Source organism: Plecotus auritus (assembly GCF_963455305.1).
Source record: "Plecotus auritus genome assembly, chromosome: 7".
In the NCBI taxonomy this organism is placed as follows: domain Eukaryota; kingdom Metazoa; phylum Chordata; class Mammalia; order Chiroptera; family Vespertilionidae; genus Plecotus; species Plecotus auritus.
In genome coordinates, this window is record NC_137774.1 from 73,422,486 (window position 1) to 73,445,331 (window position 22,846).

Below are 22,846 nucleotides of genomic sequence, written 5' to 3' on the forward strand. Positions count from 1 at the left end.
GGAAGTGTGGTAAGGGCTCAGACCCTCCCCAGGGCCTTCAAGCAGCACCTCCTCTCCTTTGTTTAACTGCCCCAACAAAATCTACATTCAGCCATTCGCCATTCATTACTTTGGTGTAAGCATTAGCCTCTTACTAGTCTAGTCTATTCTTTACAATGAATGTACAGTGAGGTCTTATCTTAGGAGAGAGGGGCAGTTATAGTCTAATGTTGGTGCTTAAAGAGGAAAATTACATGTCAAAATTACTCTTGAAAATCTCCCTTTCAACAGCCCATAAGACACAGTGTTTTGATAAGTCCAGATTCCCAGAGTGTCCAACAACACTGAACAGCCCCCAGATGAAGCAGTCAATTTGGGATTAAGAACAGCTGCCTGGTACACATATGGATCCTTAAACACCACAGTCACATTCTAGGTGTCAGTGGGACCAGTACATTTATACTCCCATTTCATGCCCATGATGGGCATATGCGCAGTGATGATAGAGGGGCACAGTGGCCTACTCTAGTGGTTCTCACCCTTGAGCTCACCTCAGCACCCCCTGGGGGGGCTTGATGAAGCACAGACTGTGGGGCCCACCCCAAGAGTTTCTGACTAAGGCGACTGAGGTGGGGGGCACAATAATGTGTATTTCTAACCCTTCCTGGGGAAATACTGCTGATGCTGCTGGCCTGGGAACCTCCTCTGAGATCCATTTCCCTACCCTCTGTAAATCATTACCTTGCTGTTTTGCTCTCTGCCAAGTACAATAGTTGGATTGATCTAAGTCCAACCCATGTGTGGCACCACCCCTGATGGGCAGTGCTGTTCACAAATCTTGAAAAGAAAAAGTAAAACATCACATAGTTACAAAGAACCACATTGATATCAGTGAACACTGGGGCATGGCTAAGATTCTGAATTTAATTTAAAATGTAGCCCTGACTGGTTTGGCTCAGTGGATACATGTCTTGGCTGCAACTTTCATACATTCATAGTTCTGTCCTGTACATTCGTTTTTGACCTCTCATCTGGAACTGGATATAGCATACCTATTTTTTTTATTACCCCCCTCCTCTTTTGTTAAATCTTTCTTTTTATTTAACAATATAGAAGTATGTGGTGAATAACATACTTCTAAATAAGGTACTTCATAGTTTTGCTCAGGGTCATTTTGGGGAAGGGAGTAAAATTCGGAGAGTTTTCCCTAGGCCTGCTCTAATATGATAATCTGGAGACACTCGTAGCTGTAGAGCACCTGAAATGGGGCAAGTTCAAGTTCAGATGTGCTCTAAATGTGAAGTGCACAGTGGACATTGAAATCTTAGTTTAGAAACAAGAATGCAGAATATCTCAATAATTTTTATTACAGCCCTGACCGGTTTGGCTCAGTGGATGGAGCATCGGCCTGTGGACTGAGGGGTCCCAGGTTCGATTCCAGTCAAGGGCATGTACCTTGGTTGTGGGCACATCCCCAGTAGGAGGTGTGCAGGAGGCAGCTGATCGATGTTTCTCTCTCATCAATGTTTCTAACTCTCTATCCCTCTTCCTTCCTCTCTGTAAAAAAATCAATAAAAATATATTTAAAAACAATAATTTTTATTACATACCTAAATGATACTATTTAGATATATTGGGTTAAATAAAATATTTTATTAAAATTAATGCACATGCCCTGACCGGTTTGGCTCAGTGGACAGAGCATTGGCCTGCGGACTCAAGGGTCCCAGGTTCGATTCCGGTCAAGGGCATGTACCTTGGTTGCAGGCACATCCCCAGTGGGGGGTGTGCAGGAGGCAGCTGATTGATGTTCTCTCTCATTGATGTTTCTCTCTGTCCCTCTCCCTTCCTCTCTGTAACAAATCAATAAAATATAGATTTTAAAATAAAAATAAATAAATAAAATAAAATTAATGCACACATTGCCCAGCCGGCATGGCTCAGTGGTTGAGCGTACATCTGTGAACCAGGAGGTCACTTCGATTCCCGGTTAGGGCACATGCCTGGGTTGTGGGCTTGATCCCCAGTGTGGGGCGAGCAGGAGGCAGCTGATCAGTGATTCTCGTTATTGATATTTCTCTGTCTGTCTCTCTCTCCCTCTCCTTTCCTCTCTGAAATCAATCCTATCTAATAAAGAGGTAATATGCAAATTGACCACCACTCCAACACACAAGATGGCGCCCCCATGTGGTCAAAGATGGCCACCCCCATGGGGACACAAGATGGCCGCCACAAGATGGCCAGCAGGGGAGGGCAGTTGTGGGCAATAAGGCCAGCAGGGGAAGGCAGTTAGGGGTGACCATGCCTGCAGAGGAGGGCAGTTGGGGGGTACCAGGCCTGCAGGGAAGGGCAGCTGGAGGGGACCAGGCCTGCAGAGGAGGGCAGTTGGAGGGGACCAGGCCTGCAGGGGAGGGCAGTTAGGGGCGACCAGGCCTGCAGGGGAGGGCAGTTAGGGGCAACCAGGCCTGCAGGGGAGGGCAGTTGGGGGGGACCAGGATGGCAGGGGAGGGCAGTTAGGGGTGACCAGGCTGGCAGGGGAGGGCAGTTAGGGGCAATCAGGCTGGCAGGGGAGCAGTTAGGCGTCAATCTGTCTGGCAGGGGAGTGGTTAGGGGGTGATCAGGCTGGCAGGCAGAAGCGGTTAGGGCAGGGGTGGGCAAACTTTTTGACTCGAGGGCCATAATGGGTTCTTAAACTGGACCGGAGGGCCGGAACAAAAGCATGGATGGAGTGTTTGTGTGAACTAATATAAATTCAAAGTAAAGGAGCGGAGGGGAGAGCAAGAGAACCGGATAGAACAGCCGGATCCGGCCCGCGGGCCGTAGTTTGCCCAAGGCTGGGTTAGGGGAAATCAGGCAGGCAGGCAGGCAGGCAAGCGGTTGGGAGCCAGCAGTCCTGGATTGTGAGAGGGATGTCCGACTGCTCATTTAGGCTCGATCCCACCTCAAGGGGTCCCAGATTGGAGAACGTGCAGGCTGAGCTGAGGGATACCCCCCCCATGCACAAATTTCGTGCACTGGGTCTCTAGTAAAAATATAAAAACAAACAAACAAACAAAAAACCAAAACATTATTTAAAAATAAATAAACAAAAAATAAAATTAATGCACACACAAAACAAAAACAAAAAAAGAAAAATATTTATGTCACTTGCATCTTTTTAGATTTTTTAAATGTGATTACTAGAAAATTTTAAATGACCTCAAAGGCCCCCAAGCTCACAGCATAGTATTGCTCTGTTGGACTGCAGCACCGCCCCAGACATTTCATAACAGAAGCAGGTGGAGGTCTAAACAAAGCATCTTTCTCCATCCCTGCCTCCAACGGTCATCCCTCCTTTGCTTTCAGCTGATATGGGAGGCTCTTCCAGGCTTGGGATGACAGTGGACGTACTGCAAGAAAAGGTTGGAAACCTCCAGAAATCCAGGTTACAGGTCAGTGTCCTGGGCAGAAAGAGCTTTTAAGATGATGGTGCGAGGCAAGCTGATGGCAGACTCTATGACTCAGAACCAGATGGAGCATTTGTCCTATAGCTGAAAGGAGGCCAGGGTAGCGAGGAGTGAGAAGGCAGCCGCAGGCCCTGGTACTGCTCCAGCTGGTCCAGGGGTCCCAGGATGTGGGTGAGTGTCCCAGAGTTGTTACGATGGCAGGTTGTGGAGAGGGAAAGTGGCAGGTTTGGGGGGGGCGGGCAGATGGCAAGTTGGAGTTACACTGGTCTGGTACACTCTTCAAGCCACATCTCACCCATGGTGGGCTCAGAAGCAGAGGCCTTGAATGTCTGTGTCTCCCCCTTTTAGGAGGAGGAACTCGAGAGAGTTTGGGGCCACCAAATAGCGGTGATGAAGGACCACTACGTCATTCTGGACAGGGCAGTGGAAAAGATCTATAATCGCCTGGAGGAGTTTAAGGTTCGGAGGTCTGGGTGGTCCCAGTGGGCAGCTGAGGGGATAATTACTCATGGAGATATTTAGACATTCTCCAAGGTTTCACAGGTGTACCAAAGGCAGGGGAACCAGCAGACATTTTACTGGCATTTTCCTGTGTGTAAATTACACTTCAATTAGAAACAAACAAACCCCGCGCCCCTCCCACAAGCACGCACACATATAAACAGAAGGGCCTAGACCAGTGGTTCTCAACCTTTCTAATGCCGTGACCCTTTAATACAGTTCCTCATGTGTGGTGATCCCCAACCATAAAATTATTTTCGTTGCTACTTCATAACTGTAATTTTGCTACTGTTATGAATCGTAATGTAAATATCTGTGTTTTCCGATGGTCTTAGGCAACCCTGCTAGCGGTTCGCGACCCACAGGTTGAGAACCGCTGCTGTAGAGCCTAAGACCATAGGAAAACACAGATATTTACATTACGATTCATAACAGTAGCAAAATTACAGTTATGAAGTAGCAACGAAAATAATTTTATGGTTGGGGATCACCACACATGAGGAACTATATTAAAGGGTCGTGGCATTAGAAAGGTTGAGAACCACTGGCCTAGACAGTATCCCTCTTTTTTTAAAAAAATATATTTTTATTGATTTCAGAGAGGAAGGGAGAGGGAGAGAAGATGGAAACATCAATGATGAGAATCATTAATCGGCTGCTTCCTGCACACCCCCTACTGGGGACCGAGCCTGCAACCCTGGCATGTGCCCTTGACTAGAATCGAACCTGGGACCCTTCAGTCCGCAGGCTGACGCTGTATCCACTGAGCCAAACCAGCTAGGGCAGTGGTCGGCAAACCGCGGCTTGCGAGCCACATGTGGCTCTTTGGCCCCTTGAGTGTGGCTCTTCCACAAAATACCACGGCCTGGGCGAGTCTATTTTGAAGAAGTGGCGTTAGAAGAAGTTTAAGTTAAAAAAATTTGGTTCTCAAAAGAAATTTCAATTGTTGTACTGTTGATATTTGGCTCTGTTGACTAATGAGTTTGCCGACCACTGAGCTAGGGCAACAGTGTCCCTCTTGTTAACCACTGGGTCACCCACCCCTAGAAGGATGCCTGGTGTAGAGTGAAGGCTCAAAATGTGCTGAAAGAATCAAATGAATCAGAGGATTTCTTGCACCAACTGTTACATTCATAACTTTCCCCCTAAACAACCTCCTTTCTGACTGTGCCAAGAGGTCTTTCTGGAACAGCGGAGTTGCTAACATGAAAAGTATGGAAATGATACAGAACCCTTACCTGGGGCTCACTCCACCAGACACATTCTCCATGAGCCTGATGGGTTCTGACTGCTGAGCTGGACCTCAGGACCAGTCCAGTCTGTGACGTGTCCCAGACATTTGGAGAAATCATTCCCAGAGTAGAAAGAGAAGAAATTTCAAACAGAACCAATTGAGGTGGTTTCCATAGGAGCTTCTGATTACCAGTCAGGAGGCTATTGGTGGGATACGTTAGGATGCAGGGGGCAAAAGGGAGAGGACCCACATAGGGCAACTCAGAAAAAGAAATCATACATGGGGAGCCAGTTCTCAGCTTAAGTGCAGGTAGGTGGAAGGGATAGGTTCTGGACTGTGTGTGGACAGAGGAGACTAGGGTAATAGGATCAGACCTTGTGAGTACCCAGATCAGTAACATCAGCTCCTGACAACTCTGGGCCCTCTTTTCATCACTGCTTCAAAGAGGCCAGATTTCCATGTCCTAGGGATATATTGGTTCCCTTACTCAATGGAGATGAGCCAGTTAATTCAACATGTCTGATGTGTGTACCCAGCACTAAGCCCTGCCCTGCACGAGGGGACGAAGGGTCATAATATCTGTCTCCAAGTAGTTATTGCTCATTGAGAGAAATTCCAGAGGATGAGGCCCAACCAAATAGCACCAGATGGAGCAAGGCAGTCTTTGTCTTGACTGCCTTCCTGTCCTTTATGCCAACAAGAAAACATTAATTGCTTATAAAAGTTAACCCTTTCCCTAACTGGTTTGGCTCAGTGGATAGAGTGTCGGCCTGCGGACTGAAGGGTCCCAGGTTCAATTCTGGTCAAGGGCATGTACCTTGGTTGCGGGCACATCCCCAGTAGGGGGTGTGCAGGAGGCAGCTGATCGATGTTTCTCTCTCATCGATGTTTCTAACTCTATATCCTTCTCCCTTCCTCTCTGCAAAAAAATCAATAAAATATATATATTTTTTAAAAAGTTAACCCTTGAAGGGCCTGGAAGAACAGGGCTTGGTATAAAACACATATTTTATTAAATATGTCTTAAATGAACATGTGCAAGAGATCAGCAGCCCCTATTGAGCCCTTCCAGTAGAGAAATGAGGGCATGCAGACACATCTGGGATAGGTGTTACTGTTTTATCTGGATATCTGCGAGAAAATGTTATGAACATGACAGGTGATGCAAAAAACCCCTTATTCATTCATTGAGTCATTCAGCCAATCTTACTGAGCCTTCACTCTGCACCAGGCACCCTTCCAAGGCCTGGTGATGCAGCAGTCAACAAGACAGACACCATCTAGGCTCTTCTGTATTTGGTAGTAAACAGTGATATTGGTGATTTTAATCAAAGTAAATTTATGCACAGTAAAATGCCCAAGTTTTAAGTATAAGAGGTGAATTAATTTTTGCCTGTTTACACACCCATATCACTATCACCCAATCAAGATGGAAACATATCCTTCACCTTAGAGTTTGTCTCTTGGAGTGTTTCCCATTAAGAATACAGCAGGAAAATAAGTGAGAACAGAACTCTTTTTTAAAAAATATATTTTATTGATTTTTTACAGAGAGGAAGGGATAGGGAGAGAAAGTTAGAAACATCAATCAGCTGCCTCCTGCACACCTCCTACTGGGGATGTGCCTGCAACCAAAGTACATGCCCTTGACTGGAATCGAACCTGAGACCCCTCAGTCCGCAGGCCGATGCTCCATCCACTGAGCCAAACAGGTTAGGGCTTTTTTTTTGACTCTGTGGAAAACATTACTTTCCCTTTGCAAGTGGATGTGATAGAGCTTTGCATTAATTAGAATTAGGTTCAACTGTGAATAACATGAACTCCCAAATAACTGACTGAAACAAGGTAACAGAAAAACAAGAAAGTCAGAAATGACTCGTCTAGAGCTGGTCTAAAATTCCATGGTGTGTGACTTCCATTCAAAAGGTCACCTCAAGCTCCAAGGTGGCTGCTGGTGCTCTAGACATTAACTCTGCATTCAAGCCAGCAGTGAATAAGACATCTCTCCACTTCTATTTGTATCCCAGTGGTCATACCAAGCGGTAAGGGAGGCTATGAAATATAGTCATGATTCTGGGAGGTCAGATGCCAGCTAAAAGTTGGAGGTTCTGTTGCTAAGGATGAGAGGAAGACCAGATATGAAGAAAGAAGTAGAAGCCTATTTTCTGCTTTGGAGGAAAAGTGACCTCACCCTCTGGGGACATGGCCCAGTGGGTGTGAGGCTCTTCCCAGCCAGGTTAGTGCTGCTGCCTCATAGGAGAGTTCAGTAAGTGGAGAGAGGGCAGAAGTAATGGAGAGAGTTGGTTCTTTGTGAAGTTATGGGAAAGGGAAAGAAGAGTGTTCCTTTGACAGTGGGGTACAGTATGTGATATGTAAGTGCTTGGCTGATGAATGGACTGCAGTTCTTACTGGGTCCTCATTACAGATCAGAAGAGAGGAACTTGTCCTAACCATCTAAAGAGCCAAAGCATTGGTTTATACTTTCCTTCCTTAGGTCTGCCTCCCTGTGCAGCAAAGTTGCCATGTCTGCCTCCAAGAGGACAACTTTTTTCAAGTCTCACATTTCTTCCCTTCTAATCTGGGCACCAGGCACCCAGGAGCCCAAGCCTTCCCATGTGCCCACCCTACCTGCTGTCCACCCGGTCTCATTGTCCCTTCTTAGCACCACAGCAAGGGTAGATGTGGTAACCCCTTTCACGTCCCGCGTGGTTCAGGGTTCCGGTTCAGGGTTCGGGTTCTGGAGAAGGCCGTACACAAATGAAAAGAGACTAGAAAAGTATTAATTTGGGAATATTTGGGGCAGGCGGGAGCCCACCTGTAGGGGGAGGACTACCACCCCGCTCTGGCTTTGCTATCCCTTTTATTAAGGTTATGGAATACACTCATATCCTTTAGGCAGGAAATTCCAATAATAGCCAATCAGCAAGAATTTACATAAGACTAACAGGTGGAAGCTGCTTCAACTACCAATGTCTCAACTAAACAATGAGTGATTAGCTCCGACCTTTCAGAGCATTTAAGGTTGACCGGCCTTCCGGATTCCCTTTCCACATCTCTCTATTAGTGGGACAATGATCAGTTTCCGGCAGGTAGAGGTGAGAGGTGGCTATTATCCTCAGGGATTCCAAGGATAGCTGACATGCCCTTTGCTTCTGTTCTTAGATTCTCCAGTCTCAAATAAGAAATCTAGAAATGGTCAAGGCAGACAAAAGTGCGATGGAGCAGGAGTTAAAAGAGGTGAGTGAGGAGATTCCTCTCCCCGTCCTGCTCCCTCATCCTGAGCCCCAGCTCTCCCACTGAGGGAAATGTAATCATTGAGCCAAGACAAAACCTGGCAGAGAGACTTCAGAGTCTCCCTCCACCTTTATTCACATGGAAAGGCTGGGGACACTTCTCAAAGTTGTCCCATCAACTCCTATTTTCAGTGCTTCAGGGTTAGTGACAATTTGTTATGTGAACTTAAAAATCACTCACCAACTCTGTCATAGGAAAACCATGGCTTAGATCTGATGATTGTCTTTGAGCCAGCATAGACCCCAGGATTGAATTTAAGCCAAGGCTAGATGTCCAGGGTCCCAAACTTGAAAAAATTGACCAAAATGAACTGATCTCCCCCAACTTCTCCTTGCTCCCACCCCAGCAGCTCTGCCTCTCTGAGTACCTTCTCTCTATAGAAAGCTGACAAGAGCACCCTGGCAGCCAAGGCAAGCCGGGTTGATCTGGAGAGGACGGCAATGGAGCTGAACGAGATGATTCAGAGCATACTATTGAGGATCATGTCCCAAGAGGATGACTGGAAGAAGACTGTGGATCAGCTCAGCAAGGACCTGGGCAGCAAGGTGAGCTTCCCTGTATCAGTTATCACTTGTCACATAACAAGTAAACCTGGACTTCAGCAGTTTAAACCAACAAACATTTAGTTTCTGAAGGCCAAGAATTTGGGAGCTGCTTAGCTGAATGGCTCAGGGTCTCCCATGAAGTTGCTGTCATCTGAAGGTTTGACTGGGGCCAGAGGAGCCACTTCCAAGATGGCCCCCTCACATGGCTGTGGGCAAGACTCCTCACTTCCTCACCACATGAACTCCTTTTTAGGGCTGCTCAAGTGGCCTCACACCATTGCAGTTGACTTCCCTTAGAACGAGTGACCCAAGGGAGCAAGACAGATGTAGCTTCTACATTTATCAGCTAGAAATCTGTGAAGAGCTTTCCTTCATCAACTTGAGCCGATTACCCTGAAATATGGTTCTTTCAGGAAAGACAGAAAAATGATGAATTAATTCCTTTAGTGATCAGTTTTCAGGGTAATATATTGATTGAAATGCCCACATCCAAAACATGGTGGCAATTGAGGGTTTCTATTTTTATTTTTTTATTTATTTTTTGTAAGTGTCACTGTGAATCACGAATTTTTATTATTCAACTAGTGGCCCAGTGCACAGAGTGGGGGGGTCCCTCAGCCCAGCCTGCACCCTCTCCAATCGGGGACCCTATGGGAGAGGTCCAACTGTCCCCACAGGGATCAGGCCTAAACCGGCAGTCGGACATCCCTCTTGCAATCTGGGACCACTGCCTCCTAACCGCTCACCTTCCTGCCTTCCTGATCGCTCCTAACTGCCTCTGCCTGCCTGCCTGCCTGCCTGCTTGCTCCTAACCCCTCTGCCTGCCTGCCTGATCGCCCCTAACTGCCCTCCCCTGCCGGCCTGATCTCGCCCCCAACTGCTCTCCCCTGCTGGCCAATTTGGTTCTGATTGGTCAGTTTCTATGCCAGTCAGCGTCAAAAGCTCCACCTCCTAGGCAGCCATTGGCTCCTCACACTTCACCCAGATTTGGTTCTCATTGGTCGGTTTCTGTGCCAATCAGCGTCTCTGGGTCTATCAATGGGGCCTGATCAGAAAGGCGGGGCTGATCAGCAGCCCCGGTGGAGGCCTGTAGAGAAATGGAGGCATGGCTGCTGGCCCGGCCCAGAGAGAAAGAGAGAGGCAAGTGCTGATCAACAGCTACCACACAGGCTATGGATCAGACCCTGCTTCTCTCTTCAGGCCTCTCTCCAGGCCTGATTCGCAGCCCCCTCAGCAGTTAGTGCTGGGTCACCCTGCCTGCAGCCACAGCAGTCAGTGCTGGATCACCATGGCAACCCAGTGCTAACTGCAGGACTGACTTCCAGTTGGTCGAGCCTCTGGTCGTGACGGACCCAGGGTTTTTATATATATTAGGAATTCACTCAGTCAATTAAGTTACTATTTATTTTGTCACTCAGATGGTCTCATCTTTGGCCTGCGAGCTAGCTTCTTCTTCTTTTTTTTTAAATAAATCTTTATTGTTCAGATTATTACAGGTGTTCCTCTTTCCCACCCCCCATAGCTCCCCTCCACCTGATTCCCCACCCCACCCCATCCCATGCCCTTACCCTCCGCCGCTGTCTTCATCCATAGCTGTAAGATTTTTGTCCAATCTCTTCCCGCACCCCTCACACCCTCTTTCCCCTGAGAATTGTCAGTCCACTCCCTTTCTATGTCCCTGATTCTATTATATTCCCCAGTCCATTCTGCTCTTCAGATTTTTTATTCACTTGATTTTTAGATTCACTTGTTGGTAGGTATGTATTTGATGTCATTTTGTTGTTCATAATTTTTATCTTTACCTTTTTCTTCTTCTTCCTCTTCTTAAAGAATACCTTTCAGCATTTCATGTAATCCTGGTTTGGTGGTGATGAACTCCTTTAGCTTTTTCTTGTCTGTGAAGCTCTTTATCTGACCTTCAACTCTGAATGATAGCTTTTCTGGGGAGAGTAATCTTGGTTGTAGGTTCGTGCTGTTCATCACATTGAATATTTCTTGCCACTCCCTTTTGGCCTGAATAGTTGCTGCTGAGAAATCAGCTGACAGTCATGCTCCCTTGTAGGTAACTAACCGTTTTTCTCTTGCTGCTTTCAAGATTCTCTCTTTGTCTTTTGCCCTTGGCATTTTAATTATGATGTGTCTTGGTGTGGTCCTCTTTGGATTCCTCTTGTATGGGGTTCTGTGCACTTCCTGGACTTGTAAGTCTATTTCTTTCACCAGGTAGGGGAAGTTTTCTGTCATTATTTCTTCTAATAGGTTTTCAATATTTTGCTCTCTCTCTTCTTCTGGCACCCCAAAAATTCGGATGTTGGTACGCTTAAAGTTGTCCCAGAGGCTCCTTACACTATCTTCATATTTTTGGATTCTTTTTTCTTTTTGTTTTTCTGGTTGGGTGTTTTTTTGTTTCCTCATATTCCAGATCTTTGGTTTGATTCTTGGGGTCCTTTGATCTAGAGTTGAATTTCTGTATATTCTTTATTTCAGACAGTGTATGCTTAATTTCTGACTGGTCCTTTTCCATTTTTTTTGCATTCTCATTAAGGTCCTTGAAGGTCTCACTAAGCTCCTCGGAGGTCTTATCAAGTTTCTCGGCGGTTTTTAGAAGATTCTTGAGTAACCTTATAAATGTGGTTCTGAACTCTATGTCATCCAGTAGTTTGCTTTCCTCCATTTCTTTCATTTGTGACATGTTTCTTTGTCTCTGCTTCCCTGTGTTGATGGAGTGGCTTTGTGTGGTAGGTGACCTACAGGGGCCAGTAGCTCAGCCTCCCCAATCACCTGAGGAGGACGCTCTTGGTGCACCCCTTTGTGGGCTGAATGCAAAGTCTTGTTGTAGTTAAGCCTTGATTGCTGTTGGTACACTGGAAGGAATTGACCTCCAGGCCAATTGGCTGTGAGGACCCGCTGTGTATATAATGGAAGAACTGCTGCGCTGGAGACACGCTTATGGTGCAGGACTTGTTTCAGTGGGGCTTTGGTGCTCACTGAGTCTGCCTCTTTTTTTTTTTTTTTTTAATATATTTTATTGATATTTCACAGAGAGGAAGGGAGAGGGACAGAGAGCTAGAAACATCGATGAGAGAGAAACATCGATCAGCTGCCTCCTGCACACCTCCCACTGAGGATGTGCCCGCAACCAAGGTACATGCCCTTGACCGGAATCGAACCAGGGACCTTTCAGTCCGCAGGCCGACGCTCTATCCACTGAGCCAAACCGGTTTTGGCTGAGTCTGCCTCTTGAATGTGTCACTTATGGATGTGAGGAGTTGAAATCTGGTGTCTCACACTGACCACTAGGTACACTGGCTTCTGGATCTCCAATGGGGTGCAGGTCAGCTACTGTCTGAGGCCACCCAGCAGGAGCTACAGCGAGAACTACAGTTTTTCTCCTCTTTGCTTGGGGTTTGGAGGTTTTGGAGCTCTCTGACCTGGGCTGCAATTTTGCTATGTTAAGCTGCGATAGGGCAGGCCATTCATATGCTAAAGCCGCTGCTTGGAGCTTGGGTGGGTTTGTAGGTTGTGCAGGGCAGGGTCTCAGGGTGTCACTAGTAGGGAGTGGCAAACAGCGATGGCTGCCAGAAAGCCGGCTCTGAGTCTCCGACCGCGTCCCTGCGTCCCAGCGCAGTAAACAATTATTCCTGTGCTCAGCCCTGCAAGCAAGCCACCCTCACTTTCCGACCCGATGGCAGACAGTCCAGCTTCTCCTCGTAGGAGTTTGGGTCCCCCGCGTCTCCCCAGAAACTGGAGTTTGGAGTAATCGGGAGCTTGTCTCCTTTCGGGTTGAAAAAAGCAGCGCTCCCAGTTGCCCACCGCCAGCCCTATACGTGCACCTCTGTACCTCAGCTTTTCAGCGCTTGTGCACGTCTCACTGATCTTTTCTCTTTCCTTCTAGTTGTAGAACTTCCACTCAGCCAGCTTTCCCGTGGTTCTGGGTGATAGACGTTTTGTCTTTTAGTTGTAGTTTTGAAATTGTTGTGCGAGGCAGCAGTTTAGGTGTTTACCTATGCCGTCATCTTGGATCCTCGTGAGCTAGCTTCTGAGCCCTTTGACTTAACCTTCTGTCACCATATAACTGTCTTGTTTCTTAAATGACAAGAGGTTACAGGCTAATTGTCAACATTCCCTTCCTGAGACCTGAGTCAGCTGTATCTACTATGGAGTCCTGGTTCCTTTTAGTGGGGAATGGTATTTAGAGACCAAAATCTGGCACTGGAAGGAACACTGTAAAAATTTTGAAGTCTAACTGTGGAAAACAGTCTGGCAGTTTTTAAAAAAATTAGACATAGAATTACTATACCCGTCAGCATTTCCACTCCTAGGTATCTACCCAAAAGAAATGAAAACTTATGTCTATGTAAAAACTTGTACAAGAATGTTCATAGCAGCATTATAAATGCTAAAAAGTGAAAACAACACAAATGTCCATCAGTGGGTGAATGGATAAACAAAATATAGTTTAGCCATAAAATTAAATGTTATTCAGCCATAAAAAGGAATGCTACAACCTGAATAAACCTTGAAAACATTATACTCAGGGAAAGAAGCCAGACAAAAAAGGCCACAGGTTGTGTGATTCCATTTATGTGAAATGTTCAGAATAGGAAAATCTATAGAGACAGAAAGTATATTAGTGGTTGTCTACCCCTACGAATCTGGGGGGAAGTGAGAGTGACTGCTAATGGGTATGAGGTTTCTGTGGGAGTGATGAAAATGTTCTAAAATTGTTGTGGTGATGATTGTACAACTCTGTGAATATATTTAAAGCCATTGAATGTATGATAGTACTTTGCACTCAGTAAATGTGTTGAATGTGTGAATATTAGTTGTCTGGGGACCTTTGGGAGAAATGTTTCTCGGGCCTGCAGGCCTGTAGTTGAGCATAGGGTTGGTTTTATCATTTGGAGGCAGGACCTGATGTTTCTTTGCCTTGGCTGCTGGGAAGTTCACTTGGCAGCTCCCCTCTAGCATTAGCATGCATTAGGGGTATGAACCTTAACTCAAGCTTTGTCAGGTCCCTTTCCTTAACCACCTCACTTTTTTCTGTTTAATCTTGTTATACTCTGTGTCACTTTGCAGTTACTGCAAATCCTTTTCTGGAGCGAAGCAGCATGTGAATTAATTGACTAAACACTCTTTCCCCCCTTTGGTTGTTCCAGCTGATCAGCAAGGATTTGGACAGTCTAAAGAAAGACATAAATGAGGTCTGGCAAATAGTCAGGAAGCTGCTAATTGAAGGCCTCCGATTCGACCCTGATAGCGCTGCCGGCTTTAGGAAGTGAGCCCCTCCTGGGTAGGGGTGGAGCTTGTGAAGGCTCGGGGACCCTTTCTCTGGGGAGGGAACTGGAGGGGGATCCCAGAGGATTTTGGAAACAAGATTTCAGACCTGTGGATGTGGGGAGAGGGGGCGGGACTTCCCAGCTGGGTGTGGAAAGGGGTTGGGATGAGGCCTGAGAGCACCCAGGCGCTCAGAGGTGGCAGCTCTGGCCTTGGCTGGCAGAGGGACTCAGAAGCACATCTGCTCCAAAGCCCTTTTGCCACAAATGAGGACTTGAGAGAGGGGAGGAGACATGCAAGTGGAGCCTGGATGCATCTGGGAACTGAGCCAGGACCCCTACTCCCATCGAGACAGCACACCCAGACAAAGAGGGGTTCCTGTCCTCAGATCACCCCTCATGCCCCAAATGCCTACTGTGATGGTGAGCTTTCCAGAAGGTCTCTGGTTTTAAAGACCTCCATTATGTTTAGGGCAGGAAGATGCACTACACACACTTCTATTCCCCACTTCTGCTCCAGGAGGCCACAAATGGAGGTCAGCAAAGCCAAGCTGAACTGGGCCAGGCCAGTGGGTGTAGGATGTGAGGGGAAGTCCTGGCCCTGAGGCATAGACAGACCTGCAGCCTCCCCAAACACTGCCTGGGAAAGGGGCAGCCCCAGGCCTGACTGGGGTGCCACAGCTGATGAATGGATGTCTTCCAGGAAACTGTTTGAGCGGGTGAAATGCATTTCCTGTGACCGGCCGGTGGAGATGATGACTGGCCCGTGAGTACAGTCGCCGGGGGGCATCTGTGCCCGCCCTCTCTCTTCTGGACAAACAGAAAGACACACATACACACTCTATGTGCCTGCAGTGTTCTAGAAACATCCTTTATATGCACATCCACATGCATGTTTTGTAGACATCATTTCATTTGCTCCCTGTCCCTGGGCAGGCCACCATCATCCCTTCCTTTCTTCATCAGCCCTGTCTGGTGCCCACTGTTCCAGGGACTGGGTCAACTCCAAAAGAAAAATAATGGAAGGAAACTATAGAGAAAAGCAAAACTTTGTGGGGCTTTTTTTGCATGTATTTTATGGTCTAATTATTTATTGAGGTGAAATTCACATAATATAAGGTTAACCATTTTAAAGGGAGTGATTCAGTGGCATTTAGTTCATTTACCATAATATGCAACCACCACTTTTTTTTAAATATATATTTTATTCATATTTCACAGAGAGGAAGGGAGAGGGATAGAGAGCTAGAAACATCGATGAGAGAGAAACATGGATCAGCTGCCTCCTGCACACCTCCCACTGGGGATGTGCCCGCAACCAAGGTACATGCCCTTGACCGGAATCGAACCCGGGACCTTTCAGTCCACAGGCCGACGCTCCATCCACTGAGCCAAACCGGTTTCGGCGCAACCACCACTTTTAATCTCAAAATATTTTTATTGTCCCAAAAGGAAACCCCAGACCTATTAAGCAGTCACTCCTATTGCCCCCTCCCCGTAGCCCCTGACAACCTTGAATCTACTTCTGTCTGTGGATTTGCCTGTTCTGGATACTTCATAGAAATGGAATCATACAACATGTTGTCTCTTGTGTTTGGCTTCTTCCACTGAGCATTATGTTTTTGAGGTTCATCCATGTTGTAGCTTGTGTCAGCACTTCCTTCCTTTTTGTGACTGAATAATAAATAGCCCATTGTATGAATAGACCACATATTGTTGATCCATTTATACATTGATGGACATGTGGGTTGTTTCCACCTTTTAGCCTTTATGAAAACATATATTTGTTTGAACACCTGTTTCCAATTCTTTTGGATATAAACCTGGGAGTGGAAGTGCTGGGTTATATGGTAACTCGGAGCCACCAAACAATACTCTAACATGGTTTAAGAGCCAGGATCTTGAGGTGCCCATGGGCACTACAAGATCTCTCCGTGTTAGTCAGGTCCTGGTGACCCTTGAAGCTCATCAGCACCCTCATGGCCAGTCCAAGTTCATGGAGGGGGCTGTGGAGCTATATCCAGAATTTTTCTTTCAAACAACAGATATCCAGTTACAGTATTCTTTTTATTTATTTTTTGTTAATCCTCACCCGAGGATATTTTTTCATTGAATTTTAGAGAGAGTGGAAGGGAGGAGGAGGAGAGATGGAGAGAGAGAAACATTCATGGGAGAGAGACACATCGATTGGTTGCCTCCCACACATGCCCCAACCTGGGCCATGGATCAAGCCTGCAACCCAGTTACATGCCCTTGACCGGAATCGAACCTTGAATTCTTCAATCTGTGGGCCAACACTCTATCGACTGAGCCAAACTGGCTAGGACTATTTTTTAAATTATTATTATTTTTTTGTTAATCCTCATGGGAGGATATTTTTTCCACTAATTTTTAGAGACAGTGGAAGGGAAAGAGGGGGAGGAGAGGAAGAGGGAGAAAGAGAAAAACATTGATGTGAGAGAGATACATCTATTGGTTGCCTCCCACACACACCCCGACCAGGGTTGGGCATTGAACATGCAACCCAGGTACGTGCCCTTGACCCAGAATCACACCCGAGACCGTGTGGTGCTCAGGCCAGTGCTCTAACCACTGGGAACACTGGCCAGGGTTGTTTTACTTTATTTTTACTTTATTGAGGTAGAATATACATAACATAAATTAACCATTTTAGAGCAAACAGTTCAGTGGCAGTTTGAACATTGACACTATTGTGCAGCCACCACCTTTAGTTCCAGAATATTTCCATCACCCCAGAAGGAAACCCCTTACCCAATCACTGTCACTCCCATTCTCCTCCCCTCTACCTCCAGGTTCTGGCCACCTCCAGTCTGTGTTTGGTTTTTACTTTTATAATTGGAACAATTGTTTTTTATGACTTAGAAAGATTTTCAGGGTTCCCCAGAGCCCTTGTAGGGCAGCCTCATTTCAGGCCAAGTTTGAGGGTGGCTTCTGGGAGGAGGTGGGAACCCAGTGCCCTCTGCTGGCCACATATGCCTTCCACTAAGCTCTTGTTCTCCAACAGACATCTCATCACCATCCGCAAAGCCCACCTGCTGTCACGGCTTCGGCCATCTAGTGCCAATAGCTACGAGTACCTGCAGCGGCAACAGATGAGGTGAGCAGACTGGGGGTCTACCCCATGGAAGTCACTCAGGACCCAGGATCCCTGCAGAAACCTAAACTGTAGTCCCAGGATCCAAAGACTATCCCAAGGCATTGCCAGCCATCTGCAAGGGAAATGTTCAGGACAGTGGCTAGGCAACAGACAGCATGTGAGATGACCACAGAGGAAAGGAATGGACATATTTATTGGGCATCTATTATGAGCTGGGGAAGGGTTTCTCATTTGAATCTCATAATCCCCTATGAAATAGGATGAATATGCCTACTTCCCACTAGAGGATGTGAATGACAGTGAGGCTTGTTATGGCCGGGCAGACACTGCGCTAAGCACTTAGACATACCTAAGCTCATTAAATCCTTGCCCTTTGAGGTATATTCTATTATCATGCTATTTCATAGTTGAAGAAATTGAGGCTCAGAGAACTTATGCAACCTGCCCAAGGTCACAGGTAGTGAGTGGCAGAGCTGGCATCTAAACCTGAGGGTTTCCACCAAACCCAGCTGGCTCCCTGATTCCCAGCTTCATCCCTCACCTTCCGGACATCCAGCTTCCGCGTGTTCCCCACCCCCCAGATGAGGAATAACAGCTAAACAATAACCAGAGCCACACCTGGGGGCCTGTGCCCCTGCCCTCATTTCCCTTGCCTGATTCCTTCTGGAAAGCAAGAGGCTAAGAGCATGCACTTGGTAGGCCAGATCAGGCTTCTAGGAGTGGCTGAGGTCTGGAGGATGTAGGGCTCAATTTTTTTCCTCTGTCCCCACTGTGCCTGTCTTTATCTACCCACCAGGCCCCAGGCCTGCCTGGCTGCACCACCCAGAATCAGCTGGAAGGAATTCCAGTCTTCTCTTGCTTCTGGCCAGGCCTTCAGGGCCTGTCCTTAGGCTCCTCGGGGGCAGAGGTATCTAGGTGGCTGCTGACCCTCCTGCCCTGCCCCAGGGAACAGCAGCAGCTCCAGCAGCTCCAGAACCTTGGAGACCAGGACTGGCATGATGGCCCTGGGAATGATGCCAACCTCAAGCTCAAGTCATATAACTTGACAACACTCTATCCCTATGGGGACCCCGAGATATTGGACTATGATACCGTGAGTCCGGCCACAGCCCGGGTGGTGGGTGACCCCTGGGGAGCTGTGCTCTGTCTGCTGGGCCTCTGTGTATACTAGAGGCTCAAAGACACTCCCTTACCTGGGGCCCGGGCCCTCCAACAGGCCGAGGTGGACATCCTGGGAGTGGATGGGATCCTGTACAAGGGCCGAATGGAGAACCAGGAAGGGGCACGGCCACTGACCAGCGTGGAGAAGAAGCTGGCTGGTGAGGGGCGTCAGGCCTTCCTGGGCACCCCTGCCTGGTGTCCTGGCTTTGCTGGTCAGCATGAGCAAATGCAGGCAGGGTCCAGGGCTGGCACGATCCCTGACTGGGGCGTCCTCACACAGCCACTTGCAAAAATGGGATCATACTGTATGCTAGGCACTGAGCCAAGTGCCAGGGAGACACAGGGGAGCAAAATAGATGGTTATGCCCTGGAGTCTCCACATGAGGAGGAGAAGCAGACCATAAGCAGATAACCGAAGGTGAGGAAGAACAGCTGGTCTGAAGGGATGGCTAGGACAGTTGTGACAAAGTGTGCAGGTTTGGGGAAGGATGCTGGTGGCCTGCCCAAAGATGGGATGCTGGGTTGGTGTTGGGAGAGTATAACAAGGGACAGTAGTCTAGGGAGAGGGATTGGATGCTGCTCTGAGGCATCTGAAGAGGGACTAGGGTTTTACTGGATGAAGGGGTCAAGTGGGAGGAGAGCAGTCCAGATGGGAGAAATAGCAGGTGCAAAGACCCTGGGGAAGCCAGGCATAGTCAGGCACTCAGAAAGGTGAGTCCACCTGAGGTGCAGAGATTGGGTGTGATGAAGAGGATGTGGACAGACTCTGGAGGCCTGTGTTCTAATGTCAAGGATGGGCTAGGATTGGGCTGGGGGAGAGTCTGTCATACTTGTGGAATCAATGCTCTGGCTGCTGCAGTATTGAGGCCCTGGCTCCAGCTGGCTTCTCCCAGGGACTCCACCATTCAGCTCTAACACTGGGCCAGCAAGACCAAAAGGAGTGCCTTCTCTTACTGCGCTTGTGACCGCATCTCCCCAGTCTCTGCCTCCATCTTTGTATGGCCTTCTCCCTGTTATTCTCCTCTTGTGTTTCTTTTAAGGACATGTGACATTGGATTTAAAGCCCAGCTTAACCCAGGATGCTCTCATCTCAAGATCCTTCACTTAATTACATCCGCAAAGACTTTTTCTCCAAATAAGGTTACATTCACAGGTCTTTTGAGGGCCACCCTTCAACCTATTAAAGGCCCTCCCTCTGGCCCAGGAGGGCAGGCTACCATCTTAAACCCTATGATGTCCCTCCTGGAGCGGATATGGCCTGCAGGGTTAACAGCTCCTTTCCAGGTGCCTGGCAGAGGATGCTGTTGGGAGGGGGACTCAGGCTGGGCTTAAGGGGTCAACAGGCAGGATAATAACAATGGTGGCTAATATATAATGAGCCTGACTTCTTGCCAGGCCATACAACAACCAGGGAGGCATTGCACATATGAGCAGGTAAGGGCAGCCTTGGAGGGACCAGGATAACCTTACACACCTGGCCCTCAACCCCACTCACTCACCAGACAACACTCCTCTCCCTCCAGATGAAAGGGCATGGCTCATTCATTCTCAAGACCCATAGCAGCAAAGCAGATGGTATCATGATATCTCAACCGCTTTATCCGGCTTGAGGGCAACAAAGTTTAGCATTAAAAAACAATTAGGATCACCCTGGAGATGTGCCCAAGTGGTTAGAGCATCGGCCTGCATGCCTAAGGGTCACAGGTTCAATTCCCAGTCAAGGGCACGTACCTGGGTTGCAGGTTCGATCCCTGGCCCCAGTCAGGGTTCATTCAGATGTTTCTCTCCCTCTCCCTACCATCCTTCCATTCTCTAAAATTCAATGGAAAAAATATCCTTGGGCCCTAGCCGGTTTGACTCAATGGATAGAGCATTGGCCTTTGGACTGAAAGGTCCCAGGTTCGATTCTGGTGAAGGGCACATGCCCGGGTTGTGGGCTTGATCCCCAGTAGGAGGCTTGCAGGAGGCAGCCAATCAATGATTCTCTCTCATCATCGATGTTTCTATCTCTCTCTCCATCTCCCTTCCTCTCTGAAAACAATAATAAATATATTTTTAAAAAATATATATCCTTGGGTAAGGATTAACAACAACAAAAATCAATTAGAAGCTTACCTGTGGCCAGATATTCTGACAAGTGTGCTCTTAGCACTCATTTATTTACTCAAGAGAACACTTTATTTTTTATTTTTTTTTTAAATAAATCTTTATTCAGATTATTACAATTATTTCTCCTTTTTCCCCCATAGCTCCCCTCCACCCATTTCCCACCCCACCTTCTGCCCTTACCTCCCCCCCACTGTCCTCATCCATAGGTGTATGATTTTTGTCCATTCTCTTCATGAACCCCCCATACCCCTTTCACCCTGAGAATTATCAGTCCACTCCCTTTCTATGCCCCTGATTCTATTATATTCACCAGATTATTCTGTTCCTCAGGTTTTTAATTCACTTGATTTTTAGGTTCGCTTGTTGATAGATATGTATTTGTTGTTCATAATTTTTCTCTTTACTTTTTTCTTCTTCCTCTTCTTTAAGAATACCTTTCAGCATTTCATATAATACTGGTTTGGTGGTGATGAACTCCTTCAGCTTTTTCTTATCTGTGAAGCTCTTTATCTGCCCTTCAATTCTGAATGATAGCTTTGCTGGGTAGAGTAATCTTGGTTGTAGGTTCTTGCTATTCATCACATTGAAAATTTCTTTCCACTCCCGTCTGGCCTGCATAGTTTCTGTTGAGAAGTCAGCTGACAGTCGTATGGGTGCTCCCTTGTAGGTAATTAACCGTTTTTCTCTTGCTGCTTTTAATATTCTCTCTTTGTCTTTTGCTCTTGGCATTTTAATTATGATGTGTCTTGGTGTGGTCCTCTTTGGATTCCTTTTGTTTGGGGTTCTGTGGGCTTCCTGGACTTGTAAGTCTATTTCTTTCACCAGGTGGGGGAAGTTTTCTGTCATTATTTCTTCAAATAGGTTTTCAGTATCTTGCTCTCTCTCTTCTTCTGGCACCCCCATAATTCTGATGTTGGTACGCTTGAAGTTGTCCCAGAGTCTTCTTACATTATCTTCAACTTTTTGGATTTTTTTTTTTGCTTTTTGCTTTTTCGGTTGAGTGTTTTTTGCTTCTTTGTATTTCAATTCTTTGACTCGATTCTTGTGTTCCTCTATTCTGTTTCTGGGTCTCTGTATAATATTTTTTATTTCAGTCAGTGTATGTTTAATTTCTAGTTGGTCCTTTTTCATATCTTCGAGGGTCTTGTTATATTTATCGGCCTTTTCTAGGATATTCTTAAAAAGTCTTATCACCGTGGTTTTGAATTCTATATCCAGTCGTTTGTTTTCCTCCATTTCTTTTGTTTGTGATCTGATTCTTTGACCCCGCATTTTCATTGATTCCCTGAGTTGGTAAGGTATATATTTGTGCTAGGTTTCCAATATGGCCCAGTGGGTCTGCTTCCCCAGTTAACCTGAGGTGGACACTCTTGGTGCACCCCTTTGTGGACTGTGTGTACAGCCTTGTTGTAATTAAGTCTTTATTGTTGTTGGTATCACTGGGAAGAATTGACCTCCGGGCCAGTTGGCTGTAAGGATCAGCTGTGTCTATGCTGGGAGAAGTTTGGTGCTGGAGACAGCCTTATAGGATTAGACTTGCCAAATTGCAATAGCCTCTGTGCTCAGCTTGGATGGGGTGGAGTCTCAGTCTTGGCTTCCTGTCAGCCTTGCCCTTGCGCGCATGTGCGCTTTCAGTCCTCCGCCTTCCCCAGCTCGAGTCTCCGCCCGAGAGTCCAGACTCCCCCACAAGAGCGTGGGTCCCCAGGGGCTCGCCTGGAACTGGGGTTCACTGCAGTCAGAACCGGGGCTCAGTGCAGTCAGAATCCTCTGACTCCCTTCCACTAGGGAAAGCCTGTGGCAACTTCCGCAGCCTTTGTGCGCACTGGCACGTGCGCGGGCACTTTCAGTCCTCCGCCTTCCCCGGCTCCCGAGTCTCCGCCCGAGAGTCCAGACTCCCCCCACAAGAGTGTGGGTCCCCAGGGGCTCGCCTGGAACTGGGGTTCACTGCAGTCAGAACTGGGGCTCAGTGCCGTCAGGAGCCTCTGACTCCCTTTCACTAGGGAAAGCCTGTGGCAACTTCCGCAGCCTTTGTGCTCACTGGCGCGCGCGCGCGCGGGCACTTTCAGTCCTCCGCCTTCCCCGGCTCCCGAGTCTCCGCCCGAGAGTCCAGACTCCCCCCGAGAGTCCAGACTCCCCCTGTAAGAGCGTGGGTCCCCAGGGGTTCGCCCGGAACTGGGGTTCAGTGC

At 47.4% G+C, this 22,846-nt stretch overlaps 1 protein-coding gene across 4 annotated transcripts in view; it reads left to right on the top strand.

Annotated features, from left to right (window-relative positions):
• LOC308254967 (uncharacterized protein C16orf96) overlaps positions 1–22,846 on the top strand; it is a 67,110-nt gene that overhangs the window by 39,869 nt on the left and 4,395 nt on the right. For 2 of the 4 annotated variants that reach the window (XM_080681633.1, XM_080681634.1), the window contains 8 exons: positions 3,325–3,410; positions 3,774–3,884; positions 8,323–8,397; positions 8,835–8,999; positions 14,156–14,274; positions 14,976–15,038; positions 17,298–17,390; positions 18,187–18,683. In XM_080681633.1, coding sequence (XP_080537759.1) covers positions 3,325–3,410; positions 3,774–3,884; positions 8,323–8,397; positions 8,835–8,999; positions 14,156–14,274; positions 14,976–15,038; positions 17,298–17,390; positions 18,187–18,280 — 806 coding nt within the window. In that variant the 3' untranslated portion in view covers positions 18,281–18,683. Of the gene's footprint in view, positions 1–3,324; positions 3,411–3,773; positions 3,885–8,322; positions 8,398–8,834; positions 9,000–14,155; positions 14,275–14,975; positions 15,039–17,297; positions 17,391–18,186; positions 20,418–22,846 lie in introns of those variants that run through there. The other 2 variants (XM_080681636.1, XM_080681635.1) reach the window with 2 other exon arrangements.